The sequence below is a fragment of the Anomaloglossus baeobatrachus genome, chromosome 12 (assembly GCF_048569485.1).
Source record: "Anomaloglossus baeobatrachus isolate aAnoBae1 chromosome 12, aAnoBae1.hap1, whole genome shotgun sequence".
Lineage (NCBI taxonomy): Eukaryota > Metazoa > Chordata > Amphibia > Anura > Aromobatidae > Anomaloglossus > Anomaloglossus baeobatrachus.
In genome coordinates, this window is record NC_134364.1 from 103,538,805 (window position 1) to 103,554,702 (window position 15,898).

At 45.9% G+C, this 15,898-nt stretch overlaps 1 protein-coding gene across 1 annotated transcript; it reads right to left on the reverse strand.

Annotated features, from left to right (window-relative positions):
• Positions 1 to 3,907: 3,907 nt before the first annotated feature.
• Positions 3,908 to 9,358, reverse strand: LOC142257617 (serum amyloid P-component-like). Its single transcript, XM_075329754.1, has 3 exons — positions 9,285 to 9,358; positions 4,848 to 4,924; positions 3,908 to 4,634 (listed from the first exon to the last, which is right to left on the reverse strand). Exons 1-3 carry the CDS (start codon positions 9,356 to 9,358, stop codon positions 4,000 to 4,002), a joined length of 786 nt encoding a protein of 261 aa, XP_075185869.1. The 3' UTR covers positions 3,908 to 3,999.
• Between the last annotated feature and the right edge of the window lie 6,540 nt (positions 9,359 to 15,898).

Below are 15,898 nucleotides of genomic sequence, written 5' to 3' on the forward strand. Positions count from 1 at the left end.
CTACCCCTTCCCTAGACACAGGGGTCCCCTTCCCTTCCCTTTTTCCGTTCGCTTGGTACTCCCCCATACCTAGCGTGACATAAATATATTGATTTCTTGAAAAACAGAGTTATATATTTCTAAAAAAATATTTATGTTGTTTTATCTCAAGAAGTATCAATTGTTTTGCAAAATCTGTCCACTGGGGTTACTATTTCACATCTGCACTGCACTTACTGTAAAGAAGCCTTTTACTGCTGGAGATAAAAAAAAAACAAAAAAACCCAAGTTTCTTCCAGACAGAGTTGGTTGTTGTAGTTCTAAGAGTGAATTAATTTATTAGTGACGTACTGACTGACAACCCCATATCAATTTACAAAATGCAAAGTGAATGAACAAAATAGAAATTTAAATTCAATATTTGGGTTTTTTTGCCTTCAAAACCACATCCGCTCTACTAGGTACCCGTGCACAAAGTCAGGTATCTTTTAGAAATATAGTCAGTGTATGAGTAACCAATTATACCAAACAGTTGATAATGATCATCATTTTCCTTTGTTAGTTGAAACACAGTCATTAGTGGAACATAATGAAAGTTGAGAACTGGGTGAGGAAAAGACAATCTTTGCTACAAAGGTGAGGTTCTGAAAGACAGGTTCATATTACAGTTCATACACCTTGACAAGACTGGGTACAGCAACTACATACAAGGTAGTTATACTGCATCATCTAGGTGTCTTCCAGCAAAGATTTCACAGCAGACAAGGGTTTCATATTCTCTTCAATCACTTTTGAAGTAGCATCAAGAAATGGGCAACTTTGAGGACCGTAGACACAGTGATCAGCCAAGGAGACTTAGGCGGGCTTTGCACGCTGCGACATCGGTAACAATGTGTTACCGATGCTGCAGCGATAGTCCCGCCCCCGTCGCACGTGCAATATCTAGTGAAAGCTGCCGTAGTGATTATTATCGCTACGGCAGCTTTACACGCACATACCTGCCGTGCGACGTCCCTCTGGCCGGCGACCCGCCTCCTTCCTAAGGGGGCGGGTCGTGCGGCGTCACAGCGACATCACACGGCAGGCGGCCAATTGAAGTGGAGGGGCGGAGATGAGCAGGATGTAAACATCCCGCCCACCTACGTCCTTCTCATTGCAGCCGGCGGCAGGTAAGGTGAGGTTCCTCGCTCCAGCGGCTTCATACACAGCGATGTGTGCTGCCGCAGGAGCGAGGAACAACATCGCACCTGTCGCTGCACCGGCATTATGGAAATGTCGGAGGCTGCAGCGATGATACGATAACGACGCTTTTGCGCTCGTTCATCGTATCAAAGAGGATTTGCACGTTGCGATATCGACTGCGACGCCGGATGTGAGTCACTTTCGATTTGACCCCATCGACATCGCACGTGCAATGTCGCAACGTGCAAAGCCGCCCTTAATGTAGCTGATGAAAACTCATGCTTCATTTCGACATCGGAAGATGTCCAGCAGTGCCATCAATTCAAAATGAGCAGCTACACCCATCTACTGTTCGGAGAAGTCTGGCCAGAAATTGTCTTCATGGCAGATTATGGCCAAAAACCAAACTAAAGCCAACAACTCAACTATGTGCGAAAATATAAGAACTGTGGTGCAGAAAAATGGCAGCAGATGTTCTGGACTGATGAATCACAATGTGAAGTATGTGACTGCAACAAAAGGCAGTTTGTTTGCAAATGGCTGGAGAGCAGCACAATAATGAGGTTTTGCTGGAATAGTGAAGTATGGTGGAGGGCCCATTAAGTTTGGGGCTACATTTCAAGAAATGGACCTGGGGATTTAGCCAGAATTAATTGTGTCCTCGATAATAAATCCAGGCAAATACTTATCCATCATATAATACCACCAGGGAGGCATCTGATTGGCTCCAAAATTATTCTGCAGCCAGACAACTGTCACACTGTGACTGCAGGTGTGACTCCAGGTCTGAGCGGACATTAGGTATGCGGTGTAACATAGACGGAACACCAGGGTAACAATATAATGAAAGGTTCTGGTGCTAGGGAGAGGGGAGCGGGGGCACCTCCTAACACTCACCTGAGGCTTATCCCTGCACTCCCTAATGTCCCTAGATGTGTCCTTTTCCCTATACGTCGATCATGTGCTAAGGCCCTCACTGGTCCTGAACTCACCCTGATTAGACTGCAATAAGACACAATATACACAATATATATGTAGCGCCCCTGACTATATCTGGTACTACAGGAAACTACATCCTGTCCCCCAGGGTGCAGGACCCAACCCCCATGGTTCCAGGTTCCCAATAACTGGTGTCACACCATCAGCACTGCAAGTTCCAACCGCACCTCACATCAAACCTGTCAGACACACCAGTGGGATGGTCAAGCTGGAGTAGGGCCAGCCACCTAGGGGTCAGGCAGACTAGTGGGAGGGAGGAAGTGGAGAGCAGAGCAGTGAGAGCCCTCAAAGAGTGAGGAGCTGCGAGTAGTAGCTCCCGGGGAGCGAGACCAAGGTTGGGTCGCAGACGGTGGTCCAGGACAACAGGAGTCGGGGACCGGTAGCAGTGACATTGGAAAGGGGTGTGACGGACATAGTCTTGGAGGACTGTCTGCATCAGCAAGCCCAATAAGCGGACCGGTACCGAGCATGGTGGGGTACAGGACCCTAGGTCAGGAACAGAGTCAACGTCCTGATAATTAACCTGGGAGGGAGAGTATCTTTATGAACTTCCCTAAGAGCTCAGAGATTAAAGACATCAGCACAACGTGGGGGATAGTTTTTTCCAAATTAAGCAACCCACTGAAATCCCAAGTGCCAGCCATCAAAAGCACAGCTACCCTACACACAGGTAGTGGGGCCCCAACAGCTTCACGCTAAGGGGCCACCACGGACGACTAAAATTGTGCACGGAGACAGGGTGCGGACTACCAAGTGACACCTGTGGGAGCGGACACCTGGACGGGCTCCCCATAGCGACTGTGGTGCACAGAGATTTTGGTTTACCTTCAGTGTGAGTGTCTACTTTATAATCCTCATCCAGCACCACGACTACTGAAAAGTGAGTACTCTGGTCCCCTGCACCCTGCGCTCCCAATTATCCACCTCACCGCAGAGTCCGAGGCCTTCCCTACCTTTGGAGGGACTGACACCTTGCTGCCCCACACCATCTGCCCCGGTACTCCATCCAGCAGCGGCGGTACTCACTTTACCACAATCCGCAGGTGGCGTCATGAACTTCTCCCCTGTTAATATCCTCTTTTCAAGGATCGGAGTGTTAGCTGAGCCCGGGTCCGGACCCCTCGAGCCACGACCATCCCGGATCCGAGCACCCCGGTCTGCGCCCGGGCGGCACATATACACAACAAATACCACTCCAGTAGGAACGTCTCAGCTGCAACTGAAGTGACACCTAACCTTTCTCCAAAGGCTGACTCCTTTCAAGTGGACAGCATAGGTATGAGCTATAGCCAGCATAGGAATGAGTGAGATATGGAAACTTATAGCAGAAGGGAGTGGCTGCAGCTGAGATTACAACTACCTGTTAGATCACTGCAGGATAGAAATGGACCTTATCTCCTTAATAAATTAAATACAGTCCAACTCAGGGTAAACAACGAGCGGGTACTAAAAAGGATATGTGATCATCAACACACTGTGACCTTTTGATCCTACATCCCCCCGAGATCCCATCAGGCCGTGACACTCTTGTGACAAAGACCCCCGCGGAGCCCTGATCTCACATCATCCCATCTATTTGGGATCACATGAAGGATTTGTACAAGCCTCAACCACAGAAGATCTGGGGTCAGTTCTCCAAGATGTTTGGAACAATGTCTTTCCAAGATCCTTCAAAAACTATGTACAAGTGACCGAGGAGAAATGATAAAGCTAACGGGCGGTCACTTCACATTTTCTTAATTGATATTGAATGATATATTAAATTCTAATATTTTTTGAAAGCTTCTTATTTTGCAGCATTTTTGCCTAAAACATTCTGCACATTATTGCATCTAGCTTTCAATCTGGAGTTTTTGTAGAATTAATGGGCTCACAGGGGGCAGTATTTATAGTGACGTTTCCTGCAATATTAAAAGTTAGGGCCCTCCAGGACATCACCTCGCCCGTTATGTTATCGTGTGAAAGAAAGTCTATAACTTCCCCATTGGATAGAAGTCTATTCCACATATTGACATCGGCAATGTCGCCCAGAAAGCACTGCGATTCGTCATACCCCCCTCCATAAGTATCCTGCTCCTGACCTAGGACAATATAAGGGGTATCAAGAATGGGATTTGTCTCCAAGTATCCTTCATACGTTTCCTCATTGACCCATAATGGGGCCTCTCCAGTTTTCGAACTCCACCCTACACACATGCCGGTCCATTCATCGAAATTTGCCACTTTTAGTCTGTAGCGAAGGTCCTCGGTCACAGTCACTGTTACTTGTTTAGTCGATTTAGGAAATATCATAACTCGAAAGGCGTTGGAATCGTGCTTAGTGGCCAATGAAAAAATGGTCGCTTCTGCTTTAAGAACTGCTCGGAATCTCAGACAGAGAGTAAGTTCAAAAAATGGACTGGATCTTGACAGATAGAGGCGAACGTAGGAGTCACTTGAGGATTGGCTGAATGTGAACACGTCTTCATTCATGTCTGCAAGAAAAAAAAACAAAAAGTCCAGTAATGGCTGCTATACACTACTACATCCAACACATGGTGCTTGTGCTTGGTGACGTAAGGCTTGCATGAAGCTGAGGACTACTGGGGATGGCGGACCATTGTGGATGTCCAGCACCACCATGAGTGGCTCTACAGAAAAGTCGATTTTTGGCTTTTTATAATTATATGTAGAGATGTAAATCTTACCTGTCTGTCCTATGATCCCAGAAACAGCCAGAGAACAGGAAATCACCCAGATCAAGGAACGTTCCATACTCTGAAGACTAAAAAGGAAAAGCCGTAAATAGGTGGAATTCTGACTGCATGCAGTCACCACTAGGAGGAGCTGTGTGCTCCCTGTAGTGTACATATGTCAAACTCTGGCCCGTGAACCATATCTGGCACACAGGCTGATTTTATTTGGCCCTCAATGCCAGGTGCCCATTATTCTGTATAAAGGACTATGTGCGGCCCATTATTCTGTATGGAGGGCTATGTGGGACCTATTATTCTGTATGGAGGGCTATGTGGAGCCCATTATTCTGTATGGAGGGCTACGTGGAGCCCATTATTCTGTATGGAGGGCTATGTGGGGCCATTATTCTGTATGGAGGGCTATGCGGGGCCATTATTCTGTATTAAGGACTATGTGGGGCCCATTATTCTGTATGGAGGGCTATGTGGGGCCCATTATTCTGTATGGAGGACTATGTGGGGCTCATTATTCTGTATGGAGGGCTATGTGGGGCCCATTATTCTGTATGGAGGGCTATGTGGGGCCCATTATTCTGTATGGGGGGCTTTGTGGGGCCCATTATTCTGTATGGAGGGCTATGTGGGGCTCATTATTCTGTATGGAGGGCTATGTGGGACCCATTATTCTGTATGGAGGGCTACGTGGAGCCCATTATTCTGTATGGAGGGCTATGTGGGGCCATTATTCTGTATGGAGGACTATGCGGGGCCATTATTCTGTATTAAGGACTATGTGGGGCCCATTATTCTGTATGGAGGGCTATGTGGGGCCCATTATTCTGTATGGAGGACTATGTGGGGTCATTATTCTGTATGGAGGGCTATGCGGGGCCCATTATTCTGTATGGAGGGCTATGTGGGGCCCATTATTCTGTATGGAGGGCTATGTGGGGCCCATTATTCTGTATGGAGGACTATGTGGAGCCCATTATTCTGTATGGAGGGCTATGTGGGGCCATTATTCTGTATGGAGGGCTATGTGGGGTCCATTATTCTGTATGGAGGGCTATGTGGGGCCCATTATTCTGTATGGAGGGCTATGTGGGTTCCATTATTCTGTATGGAGGACTATGTGGGGCTCATTATTCTGTATGGAGGGCTATGTGGGGCCCATTATTCTGTATGGAGGGCTATGTGGGGCCCATTATTCTGTATGGGGGGCTTTGTGGGGCCCATTATTCTGTATGGAGGGCTATGTGGGGCTCATTATTCTGTATGGAGGGCTATGTGGGACCCATTATTCTGTATGGAGGGCTATGTGGGGCCCATTATTCTGTATGGAGGGCTATGTGGGGCCCATTATTCTGTATGGGGGGCTATGTGGGGCCCATTATTCTGTATGGAGGGCTATGTGGGGCCCATTATTCTGTATGGAGGGCTATGTACGGCCCATTATTCTGTATGGAGGACTATGTGGGGCCCATTATTCTGTATGGAGGGCTATGTGGGGTCCATTATTCTGTATGGAGGGCTATGTGGGGCTCATTATTCTGTATGGAGGACTATGTGGGGTGCATCCATGGTAATTACACTCTGTACAACCTATAATACAAACAGTAATAATATCTTGTCTACATGTTAATGATTTCCTCTAGTTTTGCAGTGAAAAATTACAAAAAAGTAAATTATATTGTAGCTGTAAAATGCCAAACAAGATTGGAGCTTTTAGTTTTACGTTTTACACAAGACACCACCCAAATTTTAGAGATTGGAATTGTAAGTGTAGTGCCCCTGAAGCCATTAGAGAGCTACAAGGTACTGCATCAACACCAGGATGCAGGGCCTACCCCCAGGGACCCAGAAGACCAGTCCCGGTAACAACAAAAACATTCCATTTAATTCCTGTTTTTCCTCAAATTCCCCATAGACTGGTACCAGCAGAGGTTGGACCAATGGATGGCCACTTAGAGGTGGAGCCGATCCAGTCCACTAGACGACCAGGTGGAAGGGAGAGACAGTCAGACAGTCAGTCTGCAGGAGTCGGTGACAGAGAGAGGAAGTGAGCGGACGCACTGACAGGAGTGTGACAGGGACCTAGCGTGTGGTTGCTGGTGGAGTACGGTGGAGTGCTCCCTGAACCATAGCACCGTCAGGGTACATAATCCTAGGTCAGGAAAATGAAATGCTCTAAGCAGACCTGATAAAATCTGCACAGTGAGGGAACCATCAAGGACCTCACTGACCTTGAAGTTCGGGTATCAGTAGTAACGGGAGACCCTGGGAACAGGACCAGAGACTCCGACCCCACAGGGTTCATGCTACCGTCATACTGACTGCCATTAAGAGACTACCAGGAGGGGACCCCCATCTGCTCCAAGCCACGGGGACCTACCAACCAAAGATAGGTGCAGGGGAAAGAAGCCACCAGGTCACTAAACCAGCACTGAGACTAAGGGGACCTGCGGTAAGACCTTTTTCTGGTGACCAGTTTACATCTTGCTGTGAGTAAAGGAACCAGTTACACTGCAACCCCTTGTGTGGCCTACCTTCTTTCAACACCTATCTACATCACCTATCCTCTGGGGCCTGGCCCTGCTTGCGGAGGGCCCAACATCCAGGCTGCCACTAACACCAGCCCCAGTAGTGAGAACTGTGCAGCAGTGGCTCCATCCCCATAGCCGCAACCCGCAAGTGGCATCACATATAAACTTTAATTTAATTCCCCTGTAAATATACCCCTTTTAAAAAGCACCCAGGGCACAGGACCGGGCAATGGCCACCAAGTGACATTCTCCCAGTTATACACCGCCCAGGCCAGAGTACCCCAGAACCCTGGCCTGAGCGACACATAAGTAGCATACAGTATATATATATATATATGTATATGACCACCTTCAGATCCCATAAAGAAATATATATCACAGATCAAACCCCCTAACATAGCCCTTATACAGATCCCAGGCCCCCAAAGAGTTGTGCTACAGGACCCCTCACCTGTCCTTATATCAGCTGCACATATATACAAAGCTGCCTAATTCTGCGATGTCCAGAGTCGAGCCTGTTGTACTGTTTACTGCAGCTGATACCCTGTGCTTCCTTTTATGTTTCTTGATTTATGTAAAATGTTCCTGTTTTTTATTAAGTTTATACTAAAACTTCCCCCCACCGCTGTACAGGAACCTATGACACATCTACCATCACATAGAGCAGCAGACAGCCAGGAGTGACGCTGTGCAGGAGAATCGCCCCAGGGATCTCTGTATCAGACTATGTAGAAACACGAAGAAACTTCCCTGCCGGTTGTCTACAGAGCCTCATGTTCTGAGAAGTATTATAACACACACATACATATGAAATAAACTATAGACAGTAGTGATGAGCCTTGTTTAGCCTAATAAATAGATCATTTAAAAATAAATGGCATGGGGTCCCCCCTACTTTTGATAACCAGCCAAGATAAAGCAGACAGTTGGGGGCTGGTACTATCAGGCTGGTTATTTGGTCCTTACCAGCCTAAAAATAGCAGCCGCCAGCCACCCCAGCAGTGGCACATCCATTAGGTGCTCCAATTCTGGCACTTTGCCCGGCTCTTACTAATTGCCCTAGTGCAATGGCAATCGGGGTGAAATTTTGGGGGGTTGATACTAGCTGTGAATTGTCAGCTGGCATCAAGCCCAGGGGTTAGTAATGGAGAGGCGTCTATCAGACACCCCCATTACTAACCCAATAAGTAAAAAGAGCAAAAGGCGCACAAAAGTATTTTATTTTAAAAAAACAAACAAAAAAATAACACTCCTCGACTCTTGCCCTGGTTCACCAATATATTAAAAAATAAAATAAAAGCTATGCAGATCTAAAGTAGTCCCCTGAATCCGACATAGACCATAAATGGGAACCTAAAAGACATAAACGAGAGGGGTACAGAAATAAAAACAAGACACTGTGACTTGTTCAACAATTTATTATTAAATAAAAAAATCCCGGCAATTCTGACATAGTCCATGGCGTTCCCACAACATCCACTTATTCTGTATTACAACCTATGGGGCCTTGCTCTGAGAATAACGCTTCATAAGTCACTCCACCTTAGGCTGCACTCTGCGATACCTGGTGGCTGTGACGAGCGGTGATGACGTCATTAACATTACCACTCATCATTGCTCCCACCGGGTCACACAGAGGGCAGCGCAAGACCCGTAGTGTCTCACGAGTGGTGATATTACTCAGTTACTGATGTCATTACCACTTGTGAGACACTACGTGTCTCATGCTGCCCTCTGTGTTATTCAGTGAAATAGGTGATGAGCGGTAACCTTACTTACATCATCACCACTCATCACAGATTCGGCGGCTGTTGTGGGAGCACCATGGACTACGTTCGAGCTATCGGAATTTTTTTTAATAATAAATTGATGAACAAGGGACAGTCTGTTGTTTTTATTTATCTACCTCTCTCTTTTAATGTCTTTCAGGTTTCCATTTGTGGACCATGTTGGATTCGGTGGACTACCTCGGAGCGCCATGGCTGTATATATTAGTGAACGTGGGCAAGAGTCACGAAGTGTTTTTTGTTTTTTTTTTTTAAAGAAAATATTTTTTTCTATTGTTTCCTTTAATTACTTACTGGGTTATTAATGGAGGTGTCTGATAGATGCTTCTACATTACTAACCCCTGGGCTTGATGCCAGCTGACAATTCACAGCTGGCATCAACCCCCCAAAAATATTACCCCGATTGCCACTGCACCAGGGCAATTAGTAACAGCCAGGCAAAGTGCCAAAATTGGAACATCTAATGGATGCACTACTTCTGAGGCGGCTGCGGGCTGCTATTTTAATGATGGGAGTAGCCAAATAACCATGGGCCTTCCCAGCCTGATATCAGCCCCAAGCTGTCTGCTTTACCTTGGCTTGTTATCAAAAATAGGGAGGACATGGCTATAAACATCCTCTAGTGCCACATGAAAGGCACTAAAGGGTGCAAGTCTACAATATGTAGAGATATCAAAAAACTGAGCCGCACATCCAACAAATGTGAACTGGTGCTACCTGAAAAAACATAGTAACTATAAATGCAAACAATTAGCACACAAATAAATTCTCAGAAGTATTCGGCTAAAATATTTAATACTTTTATTAGCAAAAAATGAACATACAAAATATGGACATAGACAATTTAAAATACAAATACAGTACTGCTAAGTACCAGAAGGTGGCAGGTTAGTCAACCAAAATTATATACAAGACCATTCATACCATCAATATGGCATCAGGAATGATTTATTTATTAATGTTATCTAGTAAATAGAGTTGTAGGGTCATGTTCACAATTTGCAGTTGCAACCCAGCAGTTATAGCTACCCTTGGACTAAATGTGATCCAATGGGGTCACTATGTTATAAATATATACTCACATATAAGATGAAAATCTATTAGCGCACGTATAAATTGTAGATGGAATATAACACCCCATTTGGTGTATAGTATAAATACACACACAGTGCAGATTTGAAACATACAATGCTACTTCCATTACCATATAGGTGTAATTATAAGAATTTAGCAAAATGCATAAAGACAGCAATTGCAACTTACACGGAGAGTAATCCCACCACGTCTGGTCATCTCAACATATGTTTCAACAATGATATCTTCATCTTCAGCTACCTCCTGATGAAGATATCATTGTTGAAACATATGTTGAGGTGACCAGACGTGGTGGGATTACTCTCCGTGTAAGTTGCAATTGCTGTCTTTATGCATTTTGCTAAATTCTTATAATTACACCTATATGGTAATGGGAGTAGCATTGTATGTTTCAAATCTGCACTGTGTGTGTATTTATACTATACACCAAATGGGGTGTTATATTCCATCTACAATTTATACGTGCTCTAATAGATTTTCATCTTATATGTGAGTATATATTTATAACATAGTGACCCCATTGGATCACATTTAGTCCAAGGGTAGCTATAACTGCTGAGTTGCAACTGCAAATTGTGAACATGACCCTACAACTCTATTTACTAGATAACATTAATAAATAAATGTAATTCCTGATGCCATATTGATGGTATGAATGGTCTTGTATATAATTTTGGTTGACTAACCTGCCACCTTCTGGTACTTAGCAGTACTGTATTTGTATTTTAAATTGTCTATGTCCATATTTTGTATGTTCATTTTTTGCTAATAAAAGTATTAAATATTGTAGCCGAATACTTCTGAGAATTTATTTGTGTGCTAATTGTAACATGAGTTTATAGGATAATATGATCAAATGAGAGGTATTTTGTACTCATTTATAAATGCAAACACTCTAGTGAGTCTCTTTCTGACTGAGCACTCCGCCCTAAGACCTGGCTGTTCATAACCATTGTAGCAGGAGCCTAGCAGCCCATACATGGAGGTTTGCAGTTCAAATAGTGGCATTTTTCCCAGATATGGATGTTTTTAACCTAGATAGTGGCATTTAAGTTAGGTTCCCGGAATACAGAGATTACCTTGCCGTTTGGTTCCGGGCTTACATGCATTGGCCAATACATAAACTAAATATCTCTCTTTTGCAGTAATGCAGTACCATATTTTCCCTAGTACATTTTTGGCTTTTTTCAGTGTGCAACTGTTTGCATTTATAGTTACTATGTTTTTTCAGTTCGCACCTGTTCACATTTGTTGGATGTGCGGGTCAGTTTTTTGATATTTCTAGTGAGTCTTTTTCTGACTGGGCACTCCGCCCTAAGACCTGGCTGTTCATAACCATTGTAGCAGGAGCCTAGCTGCCCATACATGGAGGTTTGCAGTCCAAATAGTGGCATTTTTCCCAGATATGGATGTTTTTAACCTAGATAGTGGCATTTAAGTTAGATTCCCGGAATACAGAGATTACCTTGCCGTTTGGTGTCCGGGCTTACAGGCATTGGCCAATACATAAACTAAATATCTCTCTTTTGCAGTAATGCAGTGCCATATTTTCCCTAGTACATTTTTGGCTTTTTTTCAGTCTGCAACTGTTTACAATATGTAGAGGGCGGACCATTAATTTTCTTTGGTCAGCTTCCTGTTTCTTTTGCTTCCTGTCTTTCAACCAACTTTACTGAGGCAAAAAACATGTAAAAATGCATAAACAAACCTCAAGTGAGCGAAGGCATAGAATTCATACAGAAATTCAGCGTTGTGAAAGCCGATATGCTGATTGACAGGCGGCTCCCTGCTGCCTAATTGGCTGACAGAACAAGATGGAAGAGGAAGAAATAGAGATGCTCTGTTGATGCGAGGTCAAATCAATCCGCAAAATTGCTGAAAGACGTGATCCTTGACCACTTTGAGCCAGCCGAATGGCACCAGGAAGAGTAAGTACTAGCTGGTTGTAAGTTCTTAGCCCCCTAAGAAAAAAAGTCACACATAACTAGAGATGAGCGATGTTTGATGTTTGAGGTTCGCCAATTTCATGTTCGAGTGATTTTGGGGGTGTTCGAGTCGTTCGACGAACTCGAGCGATTTGGTAAAAGTTCGGTAGTTCGAGTTACGTTTGAGAACGGTTCGATCAACAAAAAGCCTCGCTAGTTAGTAGCTGGCTTCTCACTGTAATAGTGTGAGTCACTGTGAATCACGCTATTATCAAAATTCAGCGTATAGTGTGCGGTGGGGACGGGGTTTAGATCAGTGCTGCTTCTGAGTGCTGAAAGAATGCCAATCGCCATTTTTTTTTTCCCTAACTGCGCGTACAGTGGGACGGGCCAGGCTGTCAGCCAATCACAGAGACACACAGTGCAAAGTGGATTTTTGCCAGACAAGCAAGAGCTTGTGTCATCGGCTCTGCATGTCACATGTCTTTGCTCTTTAAGATCCGGCCATCTTCCCCGTCGCTGTCATTATCTCTCTGCTGTGGGTGGGCGACAGTCACCGCTCCCGCTGCTGCCGCTGCTGTGTGCGCTGTAGACATATAGTGCAATCTACACAGCCCTTTGAGTCTTAGGGACTCCTTGTAATTTAAGCCCTATTCAGGGCTGCATTACAGCCGTTCATAGGCATTGTTGCTAGGCTGGTCCGTGCAAACGCTGTTCAGGGCTTTAGATAACAGCATCTGGCTACATCAGCTCTGGCAATTCCTTGCTGCATTTTTTCATTGGCAGGGATAGAAACTGAGGCTTCCTTTGCTGTCCTGCTATCTACAGCACCTGTGCATTCTACCCTCCTGCCCATTTTTGCTACGCTATTTTTATAGCAAACAGTGCTGACACTTAGTGGCACCCAAAAAGTGTCTGCTATACTAACTTAGTGTCCCACTGGTGCCAAGCAAGGACCACCACCTCTGCATTCTACCCTCCTGGCCATTTTTGCTACGCTATTTTTATAGCAAACAGTGCTGACACTTTGTGGCATCCAAAAAGTGTCTGCCATACTAACTTTGTGTCCCACCGGTGCCAAGCAAGGTCCACCACCTCTGCATTCTACCCTCCTGCCCATTTTTGCTACGCTATTTTTATAGCAAACAGTGCTGCCAGTTTTAGGGCCATAGTTGCATTGTCAGGGATAGTCAGTGTCTGTTCTGCAGCTGTCAATAAAGCTAGACTACCTCTGCAATCTACACCACCTCTGTATTGTACACCACCTCTCCATTTTTGCTACGACATTTTAAGTGTCCAATCTGGTCAGAAACCAAATGAGTGGCAAAAGGACAGATGTTGGTGGAAAGGGGAACAGGCGTATTCGAAAGGGAAAAAAAGTTTGTGTCCGTGGGGGAGGTGGTAAAGCTACATTAACATCTGCTGAAGAAAGTCCATCTTCAAGCAAAAGTAAGATGTCTACTACTTTCCGTGGACAATGTGATGTGCTCCCTTTTTTATGCAACAGAACTACTGTAACAAAGGCAGATGATGCACAAAAAAGAACATGCTTGAATGGATCGCAAGTTCTCCAACAAGTGTCCTCTCCCCCACCTCAACTTCAACATCCAAAAAACAACAGTCCTCTGAGTTGTCACCCCAATCGCAATTGCTTTCTTGCTTTCTCCCAGCTCTCAAGTATCCACCTGCCCTGCAGAGTATGGTGTAACAGAGATGGCTGAGTCTGCAGAGCTGTTCAGTCACACTATAGCCTGGGAATCAGAGGTCTGCTCCCAAGCTACAGTAAGTACAGACTAGGAAATGGTCTGCAGTGATGCCCAGAAGCTTTGTAAGTCTGATTCTGGCCCTGATGACCAAGTTTCTGAGCATAATGTAGACCCTCATTCACAAACTGTAACACCTTTTGGTGGAGACAATGAGGAACATACTGATGACGATGAGACTCAGATACCTGATTGGAATGACAACTTAACTATTCAGTCAGGGCAGGAAGAGGTTAGGTCTGAGGGCGAGGGGAGTGCAAATACAACGGTTGATGATGAAGTTCTAGATCCCACTTACTGTCAACCCACAGTCAGGCACTCGGGGAGGACAGCAGAGGTTGTGGAGGAGGGTGAGACTGATGACGAGGTTAGCTTGCGCCTTCCTGGACAAAGACGGAGTACTGGCAGCATGTCAACAACTGCATCCTCAGCCACAACTCTGCCTCTGAGCACAAGTCGGGGTGGCTCTGCAGGTCGCATGGGCTCTAATAGTTGGATTGCCTGGTCCTTTTTTGACATCGCAAAGGATCACCCAACTCATGTGATCTGTAGGCTTTGTCGGCAATCTGTAAGTAGAGGCCAAAAACTCAGTAGTTTGAGCACTTCGTCCATGAACCGTCACATGAATAACAAGCATAAGTCCCAGTGGGAAGCTCACTGTGCTACAATGCGGCCTAGCGGAGCGGGCCAACCACCGTCTGCCCCTTCAACTGCATCAGCACGCTCTTTATCCTCTATGACTGTGGGGACAGCTATCACACATGATTTTCTACGCAGACCTTCCACCTCTTTCACCGCAACAGGCAGTTTGCTTGGCAGGTCATCATCAGTTGTTTTGGAAGGGGAAACAGGTGCTGTTGTAGAGCTCTCTCAGACATCGAGAGCACCAACTTTGGATGAAGGCAATATCATGTCTCCGCCTGCACTTTCATCACAGACCAGCAGTTTTCCAGGGACACCCTACTCCACACCGTCTCCACACAGCAGCCAGATCTCGGTCCCTCAGATGTGGATAATTAAAAGGCCATTTCCTCTGCGCCATGACAAAGCTAAGAGGTTGACTTTCACCCTCTGCAAGCTGTTGGCTACAGAAATGCTTCCTTTCCACCTGGTGGACACAGAGGATTTTTGAGACATTATGTCTGTCACAGTGCCCCAGTACCAGATGCCCAGTCACCACTACTTCTCCAAGAAAGGTGTGCCTGCACTACACCAGCATGTCGCACACAACATCACCGCTTCCTTGAGAAACTCTGTGTGTGACTGGGTGCATTTCACCACCGACACTTGGACCAGTAAGCATGGACAGGGGCGTTACATGTCGCTGACTGGGCACTGGGTAACTATGGTGCGAGATGGAGAAGGGTCTGCTGTACAAGTCTTGCCGTCCCCACGACTTGTGCGTCAATCCTCTGTATGTCGAAGTTCCTCCACTGCTTCTGCCTCCTCAACCTCGTCTGGGTCCTCCACCTGCGCCCCAAGGCTGCCTGGTCAGGCCACCCGCGTTGTAACTGCGCACAAGGAATCACACACACCTCCTTACTATACTGGCAGCAGAGCTCAACAGCATCAGGCGGTCTTTACCTTGAAATGTCTTGGAAATAAGGGTCACACAGCTGAGGAGTTGTGGTCAGCTCTTGCGAGCGAGTTTAGTAAATGGTTGTCTCCACTCAACCTGCAGCCAGGGAAGGCCGTGTGCGACAATGCTGCAAACCTGGGTGCGGCCCTACGCCGGGGCGAGGTGACACACGTGCCTTGTATGGCTCACGTGTTGGACCTTGTTGTCCAGCAATTTTTAACCCACTATCCCGGCCTAGATGGGATTCTGCACAGGGCATGGTCACTCTCTGCTCACTTCCGCCATTCAACCGGCACAGCTGACCGACTTGCATTGCTCCAGAAGTCTTTCGGCCTGCCGGTTCATCGCCTGAAATGCGATGTTCCGACAC